At 38.8% G+C, this 21,936-nt stretch overlaps 1 protein-coding gene across 1 annotated transcript in view; it reads left to right on the forward strand.

The window, feature by feature from the left end:
• The window catches only part of GPR158 (G protein-coupled receptor 158), a 415,782-nt gene that overhangs the window by 199,221 nt on the left and 194,625 nt on the right, over nucleotides 1-21,936 (forward strand). Inside the window, exon 3 of the mRNA XM_004049181.5 lies at nucleotides 16,525-16,627. Coding sequence (XP_004049229.2) covers nucleotides 16,525-16,627 — 103 coding nt within the window. The remainder of the gene's footprint in view (nucleotides 1-16,524; nucleotides 16,628-21,936) is intronic.

A 21,936-nucleotide genomic window follows, 5' to 3' on the forward strand; every position in this document is an offset into this window, starting at 1 on the left:
CAGTGATGGATAGTAGTCCATGAAAGGCTCAGACTAGTTTTTATTCACTCTTAACTTACAGAGGCTGTCATTGAGAAAGCCAGGATTGTTTACTAGGACCTTTATCCATAGAGGGTCCTAAATTCCGAAGTAGTCTCTTTAACATTGTGATACGGCAAAAGACTTCTTTTTCTCTTCAGCTTCTGCTTAGTTTCTTAGAGTTTCACCCTGGGCAGATTAAGAATTCAACAAATTTTTTTGAGGATTAGCTTCTTTTTTTTTTTTTTTCTGTACTTCCCTTCTCTCTGAGATTTTGTCTTCCTATTTTTCTAGCCCCAAACTTGATTTTTTCTTTTCTTCTCATGCCTGTGAGAGTGCCAAAACTTAGCTGGCATCTCTTCTTCTTATCAGCTTACATCTGTCTGCATTCTCAGTCTTCCCCCAGTGCTTCATATCATGAAATACTTGGTTTAATACAGAAATGCAGAACACAGGACTTTTGTTTACCTCTTTTTTTTTTCCTTGGATCTTGGTCCCTCCATTTTGGCTTCACATAAGCTTTCTTATGCCTCTACATAGGGTTTTTTTTTTCTTTTTTCTTTTGTATTTTATCCAGATGTTCTAATTGTTTTGGTAGGCGCTACAGCTTGCTAACAAACTATTGTTTCATAGAAAAAAAACTGAGTTCAGTTTTGTTCTTTTTTTCCCTCATTTCACTAATATTTATTGAGCACCTACTATGTGTCATGCTTGTGCTAGGATTTGGGAACATTGCAGTGAAGAAGACAACCCACTATCCAGCTTAAGAAATAGATTGTCACAAGTCTCTTAGAAATCCCAAGTGCTCCTCCCTCATCCTATACCTGTCTCCCTCACCAAACAGTAATCCTTATCCAGAATTTTACATTGATCACTGTTGTTCTTTATAGTTTCAAACGTGTATATATCCTAAAGTGTACTTTATAAAGTTCTACATGTTTCTGAGTTTTATAAAACTGAAATCATATTATATGTACTCTCACACAATTTGCATTTGCTTCTCGATGTTTTAATTAGATCTATCTATATTTATGTATATAATGCAGTTCATTCATTTTTCTTTTTTTAGTATTACAATTAGTAATATATTACATTTTATGTGTTTTTTCAATAAACACACATTTTGAATGTTTTGGAGTACAATTACTTAGTTGTAAGTTACATTCATCTTCAACTGTGTAAACAATGCCAAATCATTTTCCAATGTGTGTATATTAGATACTTTAATTTTTATTATTTTAACTTTTAAGAACTTATTCATGTAATCTGTATGGAATTAAGAGTAATAATTAAACATAATGGTAAGATCACTCTGTGTAATATATAAGAAACGGATTCAAGGAGTGCAAATTTGAGAAACCATATGTGAAGCAGTTATACTAATTCTATTGAGTGATTATAGAGGCTTGGATTAGTATTATGACAATAGGGATGAGAAAGGCATTGATTTTACATATAGCTAAAAAGTAGAAGTGATGGAACTTGGAGAGTAAGGAAAAGTAAGTTTCTAATCTGGGCTTCTGCAGTTAGCAAGTATGCAGATAACCTTAACATTTGCACAAAAGTTATAAAATGACACAGAGATCAAATTTATAGTAAGAATAAGTATAGAACAGAGCCCTGGAAACCCCAGTTGGTAAGTCCAGGAAGAGGAAGAATGTCAGCTCGGGGCTGAAGGGGAGTGGCAAAAGAAGTAGGAGGAGAGTTGAATATTTGAGAATGGGAAGTCAAGGAAAGAAGTGTTTCATGAAAGAGGGAATGGTCAGAAGTGTCTCATTCTGCAGAAAAGTTAAAAAATTATGACCTGAAAATAGCTAATAGATGTAATGATGTGAATATCACTTGTGTATTTGGCAACATCAGATCAATGGAGCAAGGGTGGTGAGAGCCAAATTGCTCTGGTTTGATGAGGGAGGTAAGTAAATGGAGATAATGAGCATAGATAAATCCTTCAAGATGTTTGGGTAGTAACTGGAAGTGAATTTAGGGTTGAGAGACAGTTTAATTTTATTATTATGGTTTTTAATATGGCTGAGATTTGTGCACAGTTAATAATGAGGAACGTTGCTAGTAAAGAGGAAAAGGTTGAACAAGAAAGGGAACATTCTTGCTAGAGGAAGTCACTGGGAACATGTATGGCGAGAGTGGACAAATATTGAAATTAATCGGCTTTAAATAGGAGGGACATGGTTTCCATTTTACTAGGAGCATATGGGTGTAGATTTAGTAGACTTGTTGGTTTGCTCAAAGGCAGTTGAAGGAGTTTCTTCTCATGGCTTTTATTTACATTTAAAAGTATTTTTAATTCATCTTGAATTCAAAGATATTATTCATATTAACTTATTTTGTTTAGCATTTTTTATTTTAAACAACAATTTATTTTAGCAAAATATTTAAAGAAGGACTACTCAAAAACAAACAAATCAAGCACACATGAAGTTTTTTATTGTAAATAGGGTAAAGCACATTTATAACAGGTCCAATTTTTCTTTTTGCTTGAGGGTTTTAAGATGCCTGAGAACCAGACCTTGATTTTGTTCTTTGTTGCCTCAGCAAATAATGCACAACAGGGTTCAGTAAGCAAGAGTTAAATTCTGTCAAGAGTGAAAACAAAGTCCCCAGTGATGTGAACTGTGACTGCGGGGAGCATGGGGTGTCAAAGTTAGAGCATAGATGCATCATAGTGAGTTTCTGATTTAGCGGAGGGGAGTGTTTCGTTATCTGAAAGTGTCGAACATATAAAGAATTTACGTTTGTCAAGCCTTTGGGCTATTTCTGTAGGAGGGCCTAGAAAATTGGGCTTGCTCACTCAGCGAGATGTAATTCTGACATTTTCCTGAGTCAGTCTCAGCCCCCACAAGGCATCTTGCTGTGTGTCAGTGTGAAGTCTGCAGACTTGTAATGTGTCTGAACCAGATGCTGTGTTGCTATCCCTTAGCCCTGTTTTGTGAGAGCTGGCTCCATCAAACATAAGAACATTTCAAAAATTAATAATAGAAAAGTTTCTTTTTTAATTTTAATGATGTCATAAAATAAAACATCCTCTCTTCTGCCCCCCAACCCTACCCCAGCTTATCATACTTTTAAAACTGGGTTTTGACAGCTGCTGAATAATAGAGATAAGATGTTCTTTTTCTCCCTTGTGAAATACTGCGTTATTTGTTATTCATGGGTTCTTGTTTTCCTGGAAGATGGTTTGGTAAAATATGTGAGTGATATGTACCCTATGATTACCTGGAGACCTTTTAGATTTCCTGTTTGAGTGTTTTCCTTTGGCTTTAATAACCTTGCAAATAGTTGTGGGAAGGAGGCTACTGAATGTTAATATAATTGGCCTGTTTTAGTACAAAGTCTCCCCAAACCCACTCCCAGATGAGCTGATTCATTCATTTATTTATTTTATTTTATTTTTATTTATTTATTTTTTTTGAGATGGAGTCTCACACTGTCGCCCGGGCTGGAGTGTAGTGGCGTGATCTCGGCTCATTGCAACCTCCTTCCTTCTCCCAGGTTCAAGCGATTCTCCTGCCTCAGCCCCCTGAGTAGCTGGGATTACAGGTGCCTGCCACCACACCCGGCTTATTTTTGGTATTTTTAGTAGAGATGGGCTTTCACTGTGTTGGCCAGGCTGGTCTCGAACACCTGACCTCACGATCCACCTGCCTCCGTCTCCCAAAGTGCTGGGATTACAGGCGTGAGCCGCTGCTCCCGGGCCAGATGAGAAGATTCAACGTTTTAAAGTATTTCTTCATAAGTTACAAAGAAGGAGTAAAACAATATTAAAAGCTGCTGCCTTTTTAAAAATCTAGAAGCCTCCATTTCTACTTCATCTTGCTAGTGTCAAGCTTTTAATCTTTCTTTATGCCTCTGTGGTGTTGCCATCTGCTTTTTGAATAAGGCTCAGTAATCAATACAGGAGGAAACTTGCCGGAATTAGATAAGCCTCCGGTCAAAACAAAGGAGAGCTATGCATTTGCCACTAAAGCAAAAAAGAAGTGACAGACCAGACTGCCATAGAAACACCTTTGTTTCCACTGCGGAGACTTACCTGAGGCACAAGGGGGTTTCGTTTTCAGGAAATTTAGGCGGAGAAAAGGCACTTTACCTGGATGCCCTGAAATGAAGGTTTGTTTCCTAAGATTTGAGTTGAGGAAGTCTGCATTGGGAAGAGAGAGATTCATTTGTAAAAATTGTAACAGGTGTGGGACTTAATTGCATTTCTTAAAGTATATTTCGTATGTATATTTTAAAATTAATAATCTTCCCTTATTTGAAGCTTAATGATCCAGCAAACTGGTCCATCTGGAATACTGCCTGAAACCAAGAAGAATAGAAAAAAAAAAGTTGAAACAATCAAAATAGACTCTAAAGTGACCATGCACTAGCATCTGTTCCTCATTTATGGAATACTTCTGTAAGCCTATACTTCCTAGGCAGTGATTGATACTCTTTGGAGCCACACCCTTGGGGTTGAATCCTGGCTCAGCCAGTTGCTAGCTGTGTGGTTTTGGGCAAGTTACTTTAGCAGTTTGTTCCTCAAAGTTCTCATCTCTAAAATGGAAATAATAATAGAGTTGCTATAGAATTGAGTTAATACTTGTGCAGCAGTGCCTGGTATGTGGTAAACAGTAAATATTAACTATTTATTATCTTATTTACTCTTACTTTATTATTTATTATCTCATATACCCTGCATGCTTTGCGATCTAGTTTCCAGATATACAGGCAGTTATAACTGATTTGAAAGGGAGAAAAGACATTTGTAGAGTTAAGTCTATATTTTAGGATTAAAATAGCCTATATTTTAGGATAAAATTTTGAGCTGCCAGCTCAAAATAAAGAATAAAAAACCATGAAAACTAAGCATAAGAACTCAAAAAGTACAGCACTCTGGGCTATTTAATGTGTGAGAAAATAGCCATAAACTTTCAGTGGCTCCAGAGGGCATTAGTGAATTTCAACACAATTCAGTACCTATTTGTTCAGAGTAATGATTCTGACTCATGAAGAAGATGTTAAATTCTGTTCATGGTGTTCAGAAGAAGATGTTAAATTCTGTTCATGGTGTTCAGTTTAGAGAAATCAGAAAGAATTTTACATTTTAGGAAAATTCCAAAACAAAAATTTTAAAAAGGCATTTAAAGGTCCATTTCTAGAAGATTTGGAATTACATAAATTTTATTTATTTGATTTTTTTTCTGATGCCTCTTTTCAGTCCAAGTTAGTTTTTTTCAGAATTATTTATAAATGTGGTTTTTCGGCACAAGTATTATTTCTGTTAAATGCCAAACAAGTCTTCCCTGTATGCACCTCATCTTAGCTTTCATTTTAGCCATTCCACTTCTCAGTAATATCTCCATACAAATCTTCTTGACTGTCAGGCTGACCAGGTTTTGCTCTGCAATTATGTTTACCAGGAGTTGGCAGTCTGAGGTATGTGAGATGAGATATACATCATGCCGATTGCAATACGACCTTTAATGTTTACATACACATCTTTGAACTAGAAAGATCATTTTGCTCTAAAATATTTTTTAAAAAACTTAATTGTGGTAAAAATACATAATATAAAAATATAACTATCTTAACCTATTTAACTGTACAATTCGGTAATGTTATTTATATTCACATTGTTGTGTGACAGAGCTCTAAAAATTTTTCATGTTGCAAAATGGAAACTCTACCCCCATTGAACAACTCCTCATATTCCCTTGCCCCTAACCCTTGGAAAACACCATTCCACTTTCTATTTCTATGAGTTTATCTACTTCAGGTACCACATATAGGTGGTATCATAGAGTATTTGGCTTTTTGTGCTAGGTTTATTTCACCTAGCATAATGTCCTCTATGTTCAACCATGTTGAAGCAGATGATAGAGTTTCCTTCTCTTTTCAATTCTGGATAATATTCCATTATTTTTATATATCACATTTTGTTTATCCATTTATTTGTTGATGGGTATTTGGGTTACTTACAACTCTTGGCTATTTTAAATAGTGCCACTATGAATATGGGTATGCAAATAGCTCTTCAATTTCCTGCTTTCAATTATTTTGGATACATACCAAAAAGGGATTGCAAGATCATATAGTAATTCTATTTTTAATTTTTTCAAGAACCTTCATACTGTTTTCCATAGTGGCTACACCATTTCATGTTTTCACCAACAGTGCACAAGGGTTCCAATTTTTTCCACATCCTCAGAAACATTTATTATTATTATAATTTTTTGATAGTGGCCATACTAATGGAGGTGGGATAAAATCTCATTGTGGTTTTGATTTGCATTTCTCTAAGTATTTAGTGATGTTTAACATCTTTTCATTGGCTTATTGGCCATTGGTATATTTTCTTTGCAGAAATTTGCCCACTTAAAATCAGGTTATTTGTTTTTCTGTGTCATTGTGTTGCAGGAGTTCTTTATCTGCTCTGGATATTAGCCCTTTATCAGATACATGGTTTGCAAATGTTTTCTCCCATTCTGTAGGCTGACTTTTCATTCTGTTGATTGTATTGCATTCTTTGATGCAAATAAGTTTTTAAATTTGATGTAGTCCCATTTGTCTATTTTTGGTTTTGTTGGTTGTGGATTTGATGTTATATCCAAGAAACCATTCCCAAATCTAATGTCATAAGGCTTTTCCCATTTTTCTTCTAGAGTTTTATAGTTTTAGGTGTTATGTTTAAGTCTTAAATCATATTGATTTAAGTTTTGTGTTTGGTGTTAGGTGAAGGTCTGACTTTATTCTTTTGCATGTGCATATTCCATTTTCCAAATACCACCTGTTGAAGAGAATGTCCTGTCCTCACTGAGTTGTTGAAGACAATTTGAACATCATATGTAAGGGTTTATTTCTGGGCTGTCTATTCCATTTGTCTATATGTCTGTCTTTATGCCAGTACCACACTGTTTTGATTACTATAGCTTTGTAATGTGTTTTGAAATCAGAAAGTGTGATGCCTCCAACTTAGTTCTTTTTCAAGATTGTTTTGATGATTTCGGGTCCTTGGGATTCCATATAAGTTTAGGACATTTTTTCGATTTCTGCAAAAAATGTTGTTAGGATTTTGATATGGATTACATTCAATCTGTAGTTTTGCTTTTCTTTGAATAGTATGGATATTTTAACAATATTAAATCTTTCAATTCAGTGTTGCAATGAACACTGGATGTCACTGTCACTTATTTATATCTTTTAACATTTCTTTCAGCAATATTTTACAGTTTTCAGAGTATACTTCTTTCACCTTCTTGGTTACTCCTAATCATTTTATTCTTTTTGATATTTTCATTTTATTCTTTTTGATATTATTGTAAATGAGACTGTTTCTAAACTTACTTTTGGATTATTCATTGTTAGTATATAGAAACAACCAATTTTGGCATGTTGATTTTTGTATCCTACATGTTTGCTGGATACATTTATTAGTTCTAGTAGTTTTTGTGTGTGTGGAATTTCAGGGTTTTCTACCCTCAAATTATATAAGATCTTGTCATCTGTGAACAAAGATAATTTTACTTTTTAATTTCCTTTTTGGATACCCTTTAGTTTTTTTTCTTGACTAATTGTTCTGGCAAGGACTTACAGTACTATGTTTCATGAAAGTGGAGAGAGAAGGCTTTCACACCTTGTACCTGAGTTTAGAGGAAAAGTTTTCAGTTTTTCACCATTGAGTATGATGTTATCTGTGGTTTTTCATGCATGATCTTTAATATGTTGAGGTAATTTCCTCCTATTTTTAGTCTGTTGGGTGTTTTTATCATAAAAGGGTGTTGCATTGTGTCAGATGCTTTCTCTGCATCACTTGAGATGATCGTTTGGTTTTGTCCTTCATTCTGTTGATGTGTGTAACTACACTGATTGCTTTTTGTGTGTTTAACTATCCTTGAATTCTAGAAATGAATCCCACTTGTTTGTGGTGTATAATCCTTTTTAATGTCTGTTGAATTTCTGTTGAATTTGGTTTGAGATTTTTGCATCAATATTCATCAGAAATATTTGTCTATTGTTTTATTTTCCAACAGTATACTTATCTGGCTTTGGTATAGTATAGTGCTGACATCATAAAATGAGTTTGGAAATGTTCCTTTCTCTTCAAATTTTTTTTTTTTTTTTGAGACAGGGTTTTGCTCTGTCACCCAGGCTGGAGTGCAGTTGCATGATCTCGGCTCACTGCAACCTCCGCCTCCTGGGTTCAAGTGATTCTTGTGCCTCAGCCTCCTGAGTAGCTGGGACTACAGGCACACGCCACCACACCTGGCTAATTTTTGTATTTTTAGCAGAGACAGGGTTTCACCATGTTGGCTTGGATGGTCTCGATCTCCTGACCTCATGGATCCACCTGCCTCAGCCTCCGAAAGTGCTGGGATTACAGGTGTGAGCCACCGTGCCTGGGCTTCTCTTCAATTTTTTGCAAGAGTTTAAGGAAGATTGTTGTTTATTCTTTTATACATGTTTAGTAGAATTCTCCATTGAAGACATCTGGTTGTGGGCACTTTTTTATTGGGAAGTTTTTTGATTACTGAATTTAATCTCCTTACTAGTTATATATCTGTTCTTTTTTATTATTTATGATTCAATCTTGATAGCGTGTATGTTTCTAGAAATTTATCCACTTCACTCTAAACTCTTGACCACCATATCTTATGCAGTTGGATCTGGTCTGCTCCTAGGAACCTGGATTTGATTGTGAGTTCTTAAGAGCTGTCTTTTGTAAATCTCTGCTGGTGGCTTGTTAAGGTTCATCAAAGTAGGCTTCCAATATTGTAAGCAGCTTCCTTATTCAGGGGTCCAATAATGACGGCAATCGTGGGCCATCCAGAGCAGCTGCTGTCATTATGCCAGCTGCATTGGTGAGGTGAGAGCGGTGGCAGCAGGAGTGGTTGTGGGAGCAGCAGTGGCGGCAGTGGGTCCTCTGTGGCCTGAGTCCCTGAGGCAGTCAACCGCACCACCCCCACCCTTGCATGGCCAGACAGAACCTGTTCCCAGGCCCAGAGCCTCTGCTGTGGCCTCAACCTTGCTCCCTGCCATGTCCCACGGGCCCATAAGCACCAGGCCAAAGGTGCAGCCAGGACTCATGGGGCTGGCCCCAGGAACATTGGAGTCATTTTTGTCGGGTTGGCCAGGTCCACTGTACCACCTGTATCTCACCCATTGCCCTGGGAGCCATCGCAATGAGGCCAGGCCAGGTCACCTGCTGGTGGAGGAGCAGCATGGTCAGGCATGAAGGGCGAGCAGAGGTGGAGCTGGGTCTGGGGCAGTGCTGTGCTCCATGGAGCCAGTGGGAGCTGGGAGCAGGCAAGATTCCTGCACTCCCATGTGTGGCTGCAGCTGCCCAAGTTGTGGCTGCAGACCCAGGCATTTTGCACTCTTGGAGGGCCTGGGAAGGCCCCCTCCCTTGCCCACACAGGCTTGGAGGTGTCTGCTCCCGTTGCCTGGCCTCTCCTTGCTTTCAGTGCCCACTCCAATCATGGAGCAAAGTTGAGGCTGAGCCCAGGTGCTGTTGCAACCTGACAGGGTGTGTGCTTGCTTGGGACAGTGCTGACAGGCCAGCCCCTGCCACCTTGGCCCCCTCTAGACTTTGGGCACCAATGAGCATGGGAGGGAGGCCCAGCAGGTGCTGAGGGCAGCTTGGCACTGGCCTGCAGGCATCCCTTGGCACAAACAGCCTGGGTGCCATGAATGGTGGCAGGCATCAGACAAGATCCTGGGAAGAAGAGGGGAGGGTCCCCAGTGAAGCCCCACCTTCAGACAGGGGAGGTGGTGCCTTTTCTGGACCTGTCCATGGCCACCCATGGACCAATGGACATGTACTTCCTCTCTGCTGAGGCCCATAAAAGCCCTGCACTCAGACAGACTCAAGGAGATGATGGGACAACCAACTGCAGAGAGGAGCTGCCCACCCCAGGGTCTCCTCTTTGCTGAGGGCTGAGGAGATGATGGGACATCCAGTTGTAGAAAGAAATTAACCTCTTTGCTGAGAGCTCGACAATCATCAGGATGACCTGCCTCACAGAGAAGAGCCTCTCTGCTGAGAGCTGAACACTCGTTGGAACACTCTGGCTACAGAGAGGAGTTCCCCACTGCAGATCTCCTCTGAGCTGTTCTATTGCTCAATAAAACTCCTCTTTATCTTGTTGACCCTCCAGTTGTCTGTGTACATTCTTCCTGGATGGAGTACAAGAGCTTGGGACCTGCTGAATGGTGGGGCTAAAAAAGCTGTAACACAAACAGGGCTGAAACACGCCCCTTGCGTGCCATATTGTGGGTGACAAGAAGGAAAGAATAGAGAAGGAAAGAAGAGCTGTGGCCCTTTGGGTATCCCAGACCTGGAAGCTCCCTGAGCCAAGGCTGTGACATCCTTTTCAGATCTCTGTGGTTCCTGGCATCCCCAAGCTTCTGGGCACCACACCACGTTTCTTGGTGTTAGCTGTTGATGTGGTTTGGCTTTATTTCCACCCAAGTCTCATCTTGAGTTTTAGCTCCCATAATCCCCATGTGTTGTTGGAGGGACCTGGTGGGAGGTAATTGAATCATGGGAGCAGGTTTTTTCCATGCTGTTCTCATGATAGTGAATAAGTCTCATGAGATTTTGATGGTTTTATAAAGGGCAGTTCCTCTTCGCATGCTCTCTTGTCTGCTACCATGTAAGACATGCTTTGGCTCCTCTTTTGCCCTCCATCATATTTATGAGGCTTCCCCATCCATGTGGAACTGTGAGTCTTTTAAATCTCTTTCCTCTATAAGTCTTGGGTATATCCTTATAGCAGCTTGAGAACAGACTAATACAGTAAATTGGTACCGGTAGAGTGGGGTACTGCTATTAAGATACCCTAAAATGTGGAATTTACTTTAGAACTGGGTAACAGATAGAGGTTGGAACAGTTTGGAGGGCTTAGAAGAAGACAGAAGGCTGTGGGAAAGTGTGGAGCTTCCTAGAGACTTGTTGAATGGTTTTGACCAAAATGCTGATAGTGATATAGACGATGAAGTCCAGGCTGAGCTGTTCCAGATAGAGATGAGGAACTTGTTGGGAACTGGAGCAAAGGTGATTCTTACTATGTTTTAGCAAAGAGACTGGTGGCATTCTGCCCCTGCCCTAGAGATCTGTGGAACTTTTTACTTGAGAGAGAGGATTTAGGGTATCTAGCAGAAGAAATTTCTAAGCAGCAAGGTGATCAAGAGATGACTTGGGTGCTTTTAAAAGCATTTAGTTTTATTCATTCACAAAGATATGATTTATAATTGGAACTTATGTTTAAAAGAGAAGCAGAGCATAAAATTTTGGAAAATTTGCAGCCTGGCAATGCAGTAAAAAAGAAAAACCCATTTTCTGAGAAGAAATTCTAGCTGGCTGCAGAAATTTACATAAGTAACAAGGAAATGCAGAAATTTGCATAATCACCAAGACAATGGTGAAAAATGTCTGTAGGGCATGTCAGAGGTCTTCATGGCAGTCCCTCCCATCACAGGCCTGGAGGCCCAGGGGGAGAAAATGGTTTTGTGGGCTGGCTCCAGGGCTCCCCTGCTTTGTGCAGTCTTAGGACTTGGTGCCCCGTGTGTCAGCTGTGGCTAAAAGGGGCCAAGGTACAGCTCAGACCATTGCTTCAGAGGGTCAAGCCCCAAACCTTGGTGGCTTCCACGTGTTGTTGGGCCTGTGGGTGCACAGAAGTCAAGAATTGAGGTTTGGGAACCTCTGCCTAGATTTCAGAGGATGCATAGAAACACCTGGATGTCCAGGCAGAGGTGTGCTGCAGGGGTGGGTCCCTCATGAAGAACCTCTTCTAGGGCAGTGCAGAAGGAAAATGTGCGGTGGGAACCCCAACACAGTGTCCCCACTGGAGCACCGCCTAGTGGAGCTGTGAGAAGAGGACCACCATCCTCCAGATCTCAGAATGGTAGATCCACCAACAGCTAGCACTGTGTGCCTGGAAAAGCCACAGACACTCAACACTAGCCCATGAAAGCAGCCAGGAGGTGGACTTTACCCTGCAAAGCCATAGAGGCAGAGCTGCCCAAGACCATGGGAACCCCTTCTTGCATCAGCATGACCTGGTTGTGAGACATGCAGTTAAAGGAGATCATTTTGGAGCTTTAAGATTTGACTGTCCTGCTGGATTTTAGACTTTCATGAGGCCTGTAGCCCCTTTATGTTGGCCAATTTATCCCATTTGGAATGGGTGTATTTACCCAATGCCTGTAACCCCATTGTATCCAGGAAGTAACTGACTTGTTTTTGATCTTATAGGTTCATAGGCGGAGGGGGCTTACCTTGTCCCAGATTAGACATTGGACTGTGGACTTTTGAGTTAATGCTGAAATGAATTAAGACTTTGGGGAACAGTTGGGAAGGCATGATTTGTTTTGAAATGTGAGGACATGAGATTTGGGAGGGGCTGGGGTGGAATGATATGGTTTGGCTATGTCCCCACCCAAATCTCATCTTAAATTGTTCCTATCATAATCCCCATATATCGTGGGAGGGAACTGGTAGGAAGTAATTGAATCATGGAGGTGAGTTTTTCCCATGCTGTTATCTTGAAAGTGAATAAGTCTCACTAGATCTGATGGTTTTATAAAGGGCAGTTCCCCTGCACACGTTCTCCTGCTTGCTGCTATGTGAGATGTGCCTTTGCTTCTCTTTTGCCTTCCGCCATGATTGTGAGGCCTCCCCAGCCATGTGGAACTGTGAGTCAATTAAGACTCTTTCCTTTATAAATTACCCAGTCTTGGGTATGTTCTTATAACAGCATGAGAGTGGACTAATACAGCCATCGAAGCTGCTTATGGTACACCTGGTTCAGTTGCAGTCTCACAGGGAGCCAGTGCCCTTGCCAGTGCCTAGAGCTGTCCTCCCTTCTGCAGCTGGTGTGCCTTGCTGCACACAGTGTGTGGACCCCACACTCACTCACACACCCCCACTGCTCCACACCTGGCTCGCCCTTGGCAGGTGTGGGGTCCAGGCTGGTAGCAGGAGCCAAGGGCAGCCTTCCAGGCTGAGTGGGCATAATGTGCCTAGCAGGCCAGAGCAAAAGTCAGGCCGAGGAGCCACTGGCCACAGAGGTTTCTGGCTGGCAAAATGACACTCCAAGGATCCCATAGCAATAACTCTTAATTTTTATATTTTTAACAATTTTTATCAAAGGCTACTCATGGAGCAGCTACCCTCATGGAGGAGAAAGAAGTGCTAATTAACAAGCAGCCCCTCAGCCCAAACCCAAACTAAACATTAGTTGAGCATCACTATATTTACAGTTTTTTTTTTAAACTAGGTTAACTAATTTCCTTATCTTAAAAATGTATAATTTTGTGTAGGAGGTAACAGGGATGAAGTAGCGAGGGAATCATGGTGGTGGGTACAGCAAGAAAATATGCCTTGCAAGTTTATTGAAAATTTACAATTCTTCATAAAAAAAAAAAATAAGCCAAGACCACTTGTATACTTCAAGGCAAAAGCATGAAAACAGTAGCACATTTGGTTCCGTACAGGCCCTGCTGTCTTGGAGGTGGAGTCAGTACAGCAGGATGATCTGCTTTTATTGATTTTAATTGACAAAGTTTTTTTCTTTCCTTTGAGATCATAAAATTATTTATTAATAGAATAACAAGTTTGAGGTAGCTAATAATTCATGTTTCTGTCTTTTATGTAATAAAATCAGGAGGCATTTCTTTCAAGTTCAAGGAATATTTTATTTGGCAATATGTACCAGATCTAATCAATTCAATTTTTTAAACATTCATTTTTTTATGTTGGCTGTAGAGTTAGTTTATAGCGGAGAGATACTTTAATTACAATAAACTTTCAGATCTTCCATAAGAATTTAAAATTCTCAACTGAGTCACTGTTGCCATGCTGAGTGATATCATCATGAAATCAGTGATGTTCTATGTTCTAATGAATAGCATTAACCTCTGAATTTCAGCAAGGTAAAATATTTCAAGAATTCTAATGTAGTCTTAGTATCTAAGACTTAGTTTACCTGGTTTACCTTAGTTTACAAATCCTTGCTGGATGAATATTTAGTAAATCTAACTTACAACAAACTCCACATGCTATATTCGTAGTATCGCGACGTCGTAACGGAAGTAATGATACCCCATTAAATTGCTCTTCTCAGGATCGTTTGATTCTTTCCTTCTGCCTAACATTTTAGCTCTGAAGTGTCCTGAGTCTCACCACTTGGATCTATTTCCTTGATAGTATGTTTAGAGGTTCTAGCAGGGGAACACAGCAGCTTGTGTACCCTTGAGTGAAGAATGGTTCTCCTCTATTTGGGAAGGTCATCCTCTTTGACCTAGCAAGTAGCTTCAGGAAGGACACACATGGAGTAGTGAGGAAGGAAAAAGACACCTGCCAAGTCAGCCAGATTAGCTGAATCAATCCTGGCAATCAATGAGGTGGCAGATGTTGCAGCCGGATTACTCTCATATTTTTGGATCTGTTTCCTTCACTGACTGAAGGCACTGCTTAGTGATTTAGTCGTATCTAATCTCACGGATTTATCTATGATCTTTATGCAAATGATTCACAAATTATACAGCCCAGACATCTCTTCTAAACTTCATACTAGTTTATCAAACTACCTATTTGAGATGTAGATCTAAATTTTTGAATAATCACTTCACCGTGAGCATTTCCAAAACTGAACTTCTGATCTTTTCCCTATATCTAAAGACTTTCTCAGATCAGTTAAATGACAACTCCATACTTAAGTTTGCTCAGGCCAAAAACGCTGGAGTCATCCTTTATTTTTCTCTTCCTCTTATACCCTGTATTTAACCCATTAGGCCATCATGGTGGCGCTACCTTTTTCAGACTATGTCTGTGTCTGGTGGAATAGTTATTCTCATTAATTAAAGACAGTAAGGCTCAGAGACGTTAAGAGAACAGCCCAAATCCACATGGTTGGGAAGTGATGAAGTCAGATTTCAAATTTATCTTTTCTAACTGACCACAACTAATATGCTCTTTCCATAATACTAGTGCTTCTCCTAAATACATGTTATAATTACTTTTTTATTTACATAGTTTAGAAATATGATTTGACCTATTGTATAACTGGAGCTTTATAAACAGTACATGTTATTTTGATTAGGTTCTATACGCATTCTTTATGCATGCTGCGGTTATTTCCTAAATACTTGCTAACTCAGTTGAATTGACTGGTACTCTTTTGCTATTTTATTTTGCTCTGGGTTAGGAAATGTGTTTTCAATTGCAGCATATAAATTGGATATGTGTGTGTTAGATGGAAAAGAAGAGGGTATTAATGAAATTAAAATATTCAAGAAGGTCCTTTAGAGAGCTCTTTTTCAGAGATTTCTTGCTACATCTCTGACTTTAGAATAAGTACTAGCTTTTTTTATCTTACATACAAATACTTATCTAATTGCTGGAGTTTTTGTGATATGTAATATTGATCTTAATGCTAATCATTTAAGCTTAGATTATGGAATTATTTAAATTATTTAAAATTTTATCTCAAGGGCCTCTGAAAAGAGGGACGTCTTATAATTCTTAAATTCACTAGATTCTAAGTTCCTTTAATAGATTATAGTGGTAAAAAGGCAATGTGTTGGAATCATGGTAGAGCAATATCATGAAAGAAATTTCAGTGTTGGTTAGATTATTTAAATGCTCCAGTTTTACTGATGTAGTTTTTGTAGTTTAGTAGAAGTTATTCCTTGCTATGTAATTAAATGTAGCAAAAATGAAGTAGGTTAAGCTAAATTTTACTTGGTTAAAATTATATCTTTTGCTTGCTAGGTTATATCCTTGACCCTTGAAAGAAGTCAAGATTAAATTTTGGGGAGATGTCTATTGTTTATGATAGTGAAATATTTTGAAAGCTCTTTTTCTTCCTTATATGTATATGTAAAACATTTATCTATTAAACAGATTTTAGGTAAACAGCCCTGGAATAATTAATTCATCTTTATTTTTATCTTCTAAATTTGCATTTTTAAATTTACTTGTTTTATTATTTTATCAATTTATGTTATTTTGATTGATTCCAGGATAACATTTGATGACTATTTAATTCATAAAAGCAATTTTCACCTCTTAAATTTTACGTATCTGTTTACTTACCTACCTGCCTATCTACCCACCTACCTACCCTTTGCTTTGATACAAACATTCAGTGTGGAATCACTTTTGAAATACTCTTATAGGCTTTGGAACAATTTCTTAAAGCAATAAGATGATATGTGAGGCATTAAAAAGAAAAACTATGTCTAGTAATTAACTCATTCCATTGCCACAGGAAGTAAAGATGTGTGCAACTGCAGCTGTAATGGCATAAATTTAGAAAGGAAACTTAATTTACTGCTTCTAAAAAAAAATTTTTGGCACAACAAAACTGAAAAGTTCAAAAAAGAGCTATTTTATTTCTGGAAAATGTGTTAGTTTTCTGTTACCATTTGCAATGATGGATATCTGCGAGCCTTTATACCACGAGATAAGCCATGATCAACTATGTTGCTGTCTTTTCTTCTTCATAGTGTATGCCAATTAAAGGCCTAGGATTCGTTCTTGGAGCCTATGAGTGCATTTGCAAAGCAGGATTCTATCATCCTGGAGTCTTACCAGTGAACAACTTTCGGAGTAAGTGCCCTTTGTTTCTATGTATATATATGTATATACATCATATATACTATTATTACGAAGATTTTCTTTTATCCTTGTTGGAGTTATATGGTTGAATAATCATTGGTTTGGCATTCTTTCATCATTTAAGGAGTTTTAGTTTTAGTTTGTCATCTACAATGCTCTGGAGAACCACTAAAATATACCTAAAATATTCTTAGGTATATATTAGTTTTTAATACATTTTAAAAGTCTGAAAATATTGTAGCTATCTGGTAAGATCAATGGGGATTTAGTTATTGAAAGATGCTGCTACAGAAAGTTCCTAAAACTAATTTTGTCAGTTTATTTTATTTATCAAGGTGTTTATATGTTTTTAATGCTGCATAAAAAGTTACCATAAAGTGAGCAGCTTAAAGCAGCACAAATTCGTTATCATACGGTTTCCATTGGTTAGGTTCCTAGTTCTGGGTTAGCTGGGTCCTAAACTCAAGGTTTCACCACTCTAAAATCAAGATGTTGGCTGGGTATAGTGGCTCACGCTTGTAATCCTAGCAATTTGGGTGGCTGAGGTGGGAGGATCGCTTGAGCTCAGGAGTTCAAAACCAGCCTGGACAACATAGTGAGACCTTGTCTCAATAATAATAATAATAATAATAATAATAATAATAATAATAATACAATGCAGAGATCATCTTCAAAAAAATACAAGTCTACTTGCTGTTGTTTGCATTATCTGACCTCTATAAACAATCATGACCAGAGCCATGTCTTCATAAAGTTAATAATAAAATATTACATGTAGAAATTCATAGTTTCAAAAAATAAAAATAAAATCAAATAAAGGTCTCACTTGGGTGTGATCTTCTCAGAGGCTCAGGGTCCTCTTCAAAGCTCCTTAGGATTGTTGGAAGAATTCAGTTCCTTGCATTTGTAGGCCTGAGGCCCTTATTTTCTGGCTGGATGTCTGCCTGGGGTCACTCTTAGTTCCTAAAAGTTCCCTCAAGACCTAGCTACGTCACCCTCTCACAATATGGCTGATTCCTTTTTCAAGGCTACCAGGAGAATCTCCCTAACCTGCTAAGACAGAGTCTTAAATGACAGAGTATAATCATGGGAGTGCCTCTCCTATCACTTCAGCATATAACATAGCCCAACCAAAGGAGAGAATGTCCCATCATATTTACGGATCCACCCACATTCAAACGGAAGTGATTATACAGGGCTTCTATTCCAGAATTGAAACTTGGTCATCTGGTTATTTTATTCCTACTCCAGAAAATGTCAGTGTTACAATTCAAGTATTGAGTATTATTCTTTCTCTGGAGAATAAACTCTTGCCACATCACCTTATAGCTATTGGATATAATACCCAAGAAGAAAGACTGTAGTGGTAACAGGGGTGGTTTCATGGAAAGTTAGGGTTTGGGAGCTGCTAAAACTAGAGTACAGGTCTCTTTTAAATAGTTACCCATAAATCTTTGCCAGCCCTATTATCTGTGTAGGAATTTGGATTTCACTGAGGCATAGTTCAACGGGTTCATTGAGATTGAGACCTGAATGTCTTCCTCTGGGAATTTTGGCAGACATTTATAGATTTTTATACAGTTATTTTTCTCTCTCTTAGAAGGCACTATTCTTGGTCTTGAGACTGTTTATATTTAACTTGTAGGTTCTGGAGGTGAGAAACATTTTGCCGTCTCCTCCGCCGCATATTTCAGAGTTTAGTCCTTGTTCTGAGTGAGTTGTTGTAGGCAGAATTCTAAGGTGGCCTCCCAGGTTCTGCTTCCACATCCTCTTAAGTGTGGGTGCCATCTATGAGTTTGCTGGGATAGTCACTCCCTTGCTTAGGTTCTGTTATTTAGCAACATAAGAGAGTGAGGATATAGTCACTTTTGTGATTATATTATTTTATCTAAGACTCCACCATAGCAGACTGGAAGGAGAGAGAATCTTCTACTGGCTTTGAAGAAGTAAGCTACCTTGTTGGGAGAGAGCCATGTGGTTGGGGCTTGAGAGCAGCCTCTAAGAACTGAGAGCAAACCCCACTAATAGCCCATGAGAAAACAGGGACTTCCAGTACTACAATTGCAGGGAAGTAAATTCTTCCAACAGCCTGAATACTCTCAGAAGAGGACCGTGAGCTCCAGATGAGAACGCAGCCTAGCCAAAACCTTGATTTCAGCCTGGTGAGGCCCTAAACAGAGAACCCAGTTACACTGTGCCAAGACTTCTATTCAGTAGAAACAGGGAAATACTAAACAGACATCTTAAGCCCCTAAACTTTTGATCATTTGTAATGCAGCAATTGCAAATATACAATAGCAATCCTGGTAATATATTTTAAGGATGATTATGCTTTTTGGTGTGTGTGTGCCAGACCATGGCGACACCGGAGCTACTCTGGCATTTTTCACGTTTATGGTCCAGACATAACATATGATTCAACACTGAAAGATTAAGGGAAAAGGTTTTAGCTTATGTTCTGTGAAGGTATTTTGTATCTGGTTTACCCACATTTGTTCTCAGCTCCCACTATGTGACTGAAATAAAACATCTAAATATTGTAGAATCAGAGAATGACTATGCCATTTGCTTATAACACTACCAGGAGAAACTGGTTAACCTTTAACAACTTATCTTTATTTAATTTGCACACTCCTACTTTCTTCCTTATTTTAAAAGCCAGTGTTTTCTTACTGGACCTACACTCTAAGAAAAGGCTGCTTCTCTGTGTAAGTCTAACTCCCATGTTATACCCATTGCAGCCATGAAAGAGAGGCCACTCTTTTCAGGAAGATGATCTATAATTGAGTTTAGCTTTGATTCAGCTTTGACCTCAGCACATACTTAGCCAAGACCAACCTTCCTCACTGACAGAGCAGAACAGTCACTGCATGTTGTAATTTGAAGCCAGTAAAGCAGGGGTCCCCAACCCTCGAGCTGCAGACTGGTGCCAGTTCATGGCCTGTTAGGAACCAGGCCGCACAGCAGAAGATGAGCAGTGGGTGAGTGTATTAGCCCACTTTCATGCTGTTATGAAGAAATAGTCAAGACTGGATAATTTATAAAGAAAAGAGATTTAATTGACTCACAGTTTCACATGGCTAGAGAGGCTTCAGGAAACTTACAACTGTGGTGGAAGGCACCTCTTCACAGGGTGGCAGGAGAAAGAATGAGTGTTGAGCGAAGGGGGAAGGCCCTTATAAAACCATCAGATGTCATGAGAACTCACTCACTATCATGAGAATAGCATAGGGGAAACTGCTCTCATGATTTAATTATCTCCACCTGTTCCTGCCCTTGACACTTGGGGGATTATAATTCAAGGTGAGATTTGGGTGGGGACACAGAGCCAAACCATATCAGTGAGACAGTATTAACGCCCAAACTCTGCCTCCTATCAGATCAGTGGTGGCATTAGATTCTCATAGAAGTGCAAACCCTAATGTGAACTGCATTTGTGAGGGATCTAGGTTGCATGCTCCTTATGAGAATCTAATGCCTGATGGTCTGAGGTGGGGCAGTTTCATCCCCAAACTGTCATCCTGCATGCCCTCCACCTCAGTCCATAGAAAAATTGTCTTCTGTGAAACCAGTCTCTGGTGCCAGAAAGGTTGGGGACCACTGCAGTAAAGTACTCTTTGACCAAAAATATCTTTCCTGATGGCCTTGTCAAGTTTCATGAAAATCCAACATTAATCACTTCTTGTCCTAAAGAAAGAGTTCAACAACCTGACTAGGAATATGAGCTCTGTAACTCACCGGGGTCATCATCCAAGAACTACTCAATATTTTTTTAATTTGAGGCTTATAAGAGAATATATTGCATGTTTCTGTGTTTTAATTTATTAGGTCTCTTCATCATAGTATCCAGGTAAGTTATAGAGAATGTTATTTTTATACTTTCTTGATGAGGTATCTGTGAGATAAGGAATGACCACATGTAGCCCTTGAACCAATGGTAAGAAAGGCATTAGGGACCCAACATATGAGCTAACATGGAAAACTGCTAGCACAGTACATGGCATATAATAAGTGGTCAATACACAGTTAAATAATTGAATACACATACACACACATATAAAAACATAACATTAATCATGCATGTAAAGAGATAGCTCCTAAGCACCACTGGTTTTTAGCACCTTATCTCAAATATTTTATTATATTAGGTTAACCAGTGACTTTAGCTAGGACCTTTGGAGAATGAATTCTACAATAGGAGGAAATTAGTTGCCTAATAGGGAGAAACAGAAAGGATATACAGCAAAGATAAAATTTACTTAATTTATCATTGTAAATATAGCAAAAGACCCCAAATTCCTAAATCTCTTGTAGTCTTGTGTCCCCTTTGGAGAGAGGAGCTAAGACGTGGTGCTGATCTCTTAGAGAAAATATAAATATGACTTAAAAATTCTGTTAAAATGTGAAGTGATTTAAAAATCTTTATTTAGACCTAGGCGCACAGTAAACAAATGACTCGTGAAGACCAACAGAATGTATTCAAATAACATGATTTGAAATTGTGCTGGCAGCCCAGAGACCTTGTTCCTGGCATCGCTCTTGAAATTGGTAATCACATGTGAGTTAGCAGGATCTGACATCTGGATAGTAGCAGGATTTCAGAATAACCAAGTACTGATGTTTCGCTGTCTCTTCAAATCCAGGTTGTTCCCTTCCAGGTTGATGAAACAAAAGCTTGTGACTAGCTCATCTTCCTCACATTCATCTGTCTTAGTATGGATTCTGTCTTCAGTGAAACTGCTTTTATCTGTTGTGTGGATATAGTACCAGTCTTTCATTCTTATTTCTTTGGCCTTTTGGATTGACTTCAGCCTGTGTACATTTCCAAATCCAAATTTACAAGTGACCCATATCCAAAAATGACAATCTCTACTTACCTAACTCTAGTGCTATTGATATGAGAAGATGCGACGGGAGGAAAAAAGACAACAAAGTAATTAGAGACATAGAGAGTATGCAGTTCTGGAAGAAAAAGAAGGGAAGCTCATTGAAAGCAGTACAGTTTAGGGATTCTGGCTGAGCTCTACAGCAAATGTTAAGCAAGGCTGACTTGTCTCTGGGATGAGTCTTAGTTTTCTTGCCTTGCTTGAGTCTCACACTCTCTTCCTACTCTGTTTCATGGCTGGGGAGTCGGAACATTTGCTTTCTGTAGACTAAGCTCAGTATCAGTCTCTAGTATCTATTCCAAACTTAGACGGAATAGATTAAAAGAGCTTGAACACCACAGTCTCATAAATAGCATCGTCACTTTCACCACTGGTCTGACTTCAACCTTGTAGTCTCATTCTGAAGCTAGGCTT

This window comes from Gorilla gorilla, chromosome 8, assembly GCF_029281585.2.
Source record: "Gorilla gorilla gorilla isolate KB3781 chromosome 8, NHGRI_mGorGor1-v2.1_pri, whole genome shotgun sequence".
Taxonomy (NCBI): domain Eukaryota; kingdom Metazoa; phylum Chordata; class Mammalia; order Primates; family Hominidae; genus Gorilla; species Gorilla gorilla.